We start from the raw sequence: 4138 nt of genomic DNA, 5'->3' as shown, positions 1-4138 counted from the left end.
TCTGTCTGTCTGTCTGTCTGTCTGTCTGTCTGTCTGTCTGTCTGTCTGTCTGTCTATCTATCTATCTATCTATCTATCTATCTATCTATGGCCCACGAAGGACACCACCAACACGGACAAACGAATATGCGGTATTCGGAAAACAATGTTACCCAAAAGGGTATAAGCGGCGGATAAAAGTAAAGTAAGGAAAACAACATAAAAAGGCCCTTTCTTCAGTTTTTGCAGAAATGTTATTTCCATTACATTTAATTTTATCTTGACCTTTGGGAGATCACACAGGCTGGCCTCCTTATTAGATGCACAAAGAAAACCTAACCATGAATCATTTCTGGTATTGCAAATTGATAAATTTCTATTGACACCTCCCATCCCACCCCTCCCCCGACTTGACTTTTAGAGTTTCAGGGAGTGGTCAGCCGTATCGTGGATTTGACCAACGCCAACCTCGACCAGATCAGCGTGGGTAAATCTTCGTGGGGCAAACAGCTCAAACAGGCTATGAACGTCAACGGCGGAGATATGGAGGCGGCCACAACTGCTGATTACGTCATGCATTTCCTGACATTTGGCTGGAAGGTGAGCCTTGGTGGGGATTATTTTTTTAGGTCAAGGCAAGGACCTATTTATAATCTCGTTAGAGCAAACGCATATTGCTTTAAAGGATAACCCTTCCTTTTAAACATCATGTTATCTTTCTGAAAGCTGACGGGGACACTAGTGTGATGTGCTCCTTTAACTTTTTCTGTATATTACTGTCCCCGTCGTTTTATGAAAGAAAAATTCTGAAATTATGCAAACTGGGCCAAAAAATGTGAAATTATGGGATTCTGTTAATTTTAACAAAGAATAAAAAAGAAAACAATCAGAAATTACGCAAAAAATGCTCACATTTTGCTAAATTATGCGGGGTGCATAAACCCCGGGGACAGATATTATTTGTTATCCAAATCTATTTACAGCCAAATATGATCTTTACTGGGCTTATACGTCATTAACGTTGCTTGTTTGTTTGGGTAAAGAGTAGCACATCGATGCAATAGTGGCCATTTAGTACTGGGAACAAGTAAGGCAGACAGATAGCCTGACAGAACAGAGGAGAAAGTAAAGAAGTAGGACCTACCAGTGGCGCCCTCGAGTCACTCACCAACTAGACTACAACCGAACAAACAACAAGCTGGCCTGAAAAAGAAATCGTCAAAATCAAAACATAAGGTGCACGTATGACATTAATACTGTTCTTTTCCCTTCAGGTGATTTTCGCTCTCATCCCACCGACCCACATCTGGGGAGGCTGGCTCGCCTTCTTTGTGTCCCTGGCAATGATTGGCATTTTGACCGCCCTTGTGGGAGATCTCGCCTCCATCTTCGGTTGCCTGATTGGCTTGAAACCCACAGTGACGGCCATCACGTTTGTTGCTCTGGGTACCAGTTTGCCAGATTTGTTCGCCAGCATGCAGGCTGCCAAACAAGAGGAACACGCAGACAACTCCATAGGGAACGTCACGGGCAGCAACTCCGTCAATGTTTTCCTCGGCCTGGGCCTGCCCTGGACAATTGCCGCCATTAAATGGTCCATCGATGTAAGAAGACACTTCTGTAAAATTGCACTGCACTAAAATACGTACTCACATATCTACACTCATACCTATATTCCTGTCTGTCTGCTTATCTAACTACCTATCTACCTATCTACCGATCTACCTGCCTACCAACCTACCTGCGTACCTACCTATCTACCAACATGTCTGCCTGCCTGCCTGCCTGACTACCTGCATGCCTGCCAACATATCTATCTATCGGGGTCAAAATACGAAATACAAATGAGAGGGAAAAAAACAAACGGACACACCACAGACATAGACAGACATATAGACAGACAGACAAACAGACATTCGATTATTGTTGCCATTCTGACATGCTGCTCTTTTGTTGTTGTTATGATTTTGATACTTCTTTCCATTGTCCGAACTTACAATTTGTAATACCCCCCCCCTTCCCCTCTCTTATTCGGTTAGTTATAAAATAAACGAAAAATAGGCACACATTGTATTAACTTTAGTTTTAGTTTGAGTAAAGAGGCACTAACTGAAATTTAGTTAAGTGAAAGAGCAAGTGAGAGTGAGACAGAAACAGAAATAGATAGATAGATAGATAGATAGATAGATAGATAGATAGATAGATAGATAGATAGATAGATAGATAGATAGATAGATAGATAGATAGATAGATAGATAGATAGATAGCGTGATAGAGTGAGAGAGAGAGAGAGAAAGAGAGAGAGAGAGAGAGAGAGAGAGAGAGAGAGAGAGAGAGAGAGAGAGAGAGAGGGGGGGGGGGGGGGGGGGTGAATAAAAAACAAAAAAGAAGTACACATAAAACATGTACTGTTCAGCTGCACCATAAACCACCTGCATGGATACGTGCAGGAGGCACAACTTCTTAAACTGTGGAACGGTTCCAGAGAAAAACCGTTGCTCAGATGTAGGCCTACACCATCTTTTACGACAGACTTTTACAGAACAAGATTTTGCTCATGTCTTTGCTTTCTTTTTCCTTTCTCATTCTCTGTACCAAGCACTGAACCTTGTAAATGTCTGATCAGTCAATGTCTGGTAAGCAGTTAAACGATAACAAAAGCAATTCTGCCATGTTGATTCCTGATGCTTTGGTTTCTTCTTCACTCACTTCATCCCTATCTTCCAATCTGTCGTCTAGAATTATTGTTGCCAGAATTTCTAATACGTCCTTTTCTCCCCCTCCTCCCAATTCTGTCACCCTTTCCCCTTTTCCCACCCCTTCCTCTTTTGCCCCGTCATCCATTCTCCCCCCCCCCCTAAAAATCACCCATCTCTTATCCTCCCCAACCCCAACCCCTTTCTCTCTCCACGATCAGGGCACAACGTTTGAGGTACCGGCCGGTAACCTCGCCTTCAGTGTGACGTTATACACAGTTTGCGCCATTGTCACTATCGCTATACTGATGCTGAGGCGGTCTATCAAGCCACTAGGGGGCGCCGAGCTTGGAGGTCCAAAAGTACCCAAGACAGTCAGCGCCATTATTTTCGTATTTCTCTGGTTCTTCTACGTCCTTCTATCCTCACTTCAAGCGTACGAATATGTTAAGGCTGATTTCTAACTGATAAAATAAATTGTTGTTATATAGATCTAGTTAATACTTTCCTCGGGTTTGGTGCGTATCGTTATACTTGTTATCCGATCCCGATGCATTCAGCTTTAAGAAAAAAAACTATCCCCAACGAGAAAAAGCATATCGATTTTGAATCACCTACGTTTTTGCCTAATATATATTTTCTCGTGCAGGGTGCACACTCTTGTTGTTATTGTTTCTCAGCATCAGGAAGTTCTATTATTTACAGCTTGAATGTAAAAAAATAATTCTGTTGAAGTGATGATGGCATTTCATGATGTTGTCTCCCCTCCTAAAGAATCGGGGGGGGGGTGCTTCAACGTCCCACTGAGAGACTTGTATTATTGTCTGCTTTATCATCATGTTCCAACGAAGACTCACAGAAGTGGAGTACGTTAAACCTACTGCATTGTCAATGTCATTCCCAGATAAGGCAATGGTCATCTCCGATCCCTAAACTTTGACCCTTTTCATTCATAGTACAGAGATGAAGGATATAATAATACACGTTTCTTAGCTGACTCTCTTCAAGGCCTGAGAAAGAATGTGGTTTTTTTTCGTCCATTCTGATAGCTAATCTATTTTCAGCATTTGCCTTTAAATAGATATTCTCTTACATCAGGGGTCTCAAACTCGCAGCCTGCGGGCAAATTGCACTTGAGGCCCTTGACACCCTTGACTTACACTTCCATAGTGCTGTTCGATCAATGTTTTAAATTCCGCTCCTCTAGTGTCAGTGTTAACACCACAGCCTGCAGAGAGGTATCCAGTCAGAAATGTATTGCAATAATACATTCTGACATTTTCGTGAATACAAGTACATGTATACTAAAATTTTAAGTGAACTAGTTTAGAGTCCGCGGATACACTGATTAGGTAGCCCGTCAAACTTGGGGGGGCTCTGCTATGTGAGTTTCAGTTGAAGAGAAGCACATCGATACAATAAGGTTAGTGAGTGCAGGGAAAAAGTAAGACACTCATACACCC

General features: G+C 42.3%; 1 protein-coding gene across 1 annotated transcript in view; it reads left to right on the top strand.

Annotated features, from left to right (window-relative positions):
- LOC101845533 (sodium/calcium exchanger 2) overlaps window positions 1-4129 on the top strand; it is a 21751-nt gene extending 17622 nt beyond the window's left edge. Inside the window, exons 9-11 of the mRNA XM_013080334.2 lie at window positions 401-579; window positions 1254-1583; window positions 2897-4129. Coding sequence (XP_012935788.2) covers window positions 401-579; window positions 1254-1583; window positions 2897-3139 — 752 coding nt within the window. The 3' untranslated portion in view covers window positions 3140-4129. The remainder of the gene's footprint in view (window positions 1-400; window positions 580-1253; window positions 1584-2896) is intronic.
- The last annotated feature ends 9 nt before the right edge of the window (window positions 4130-4138 follow it).

This window comes from Aplysia californica, unplaced genomic scaffold (genome assembly GCF_000002075.1).
Source record: "Aplysia californica isolate F4 #8 unplaced genomic scaffold, AplCal3.0 scaffold00081, whole genome shotgun sequence".
Taxonomy (NCBI): domain Eukaryota; kingdom Metazoa; phylum Mollusca; class Gastropoda; order Aplysiida; family Aplysiidae; genus Aplysia; species Aplysia californica.
This window is presented reverse-complemented; position numbering and strand designations above follow the sequence as displayed.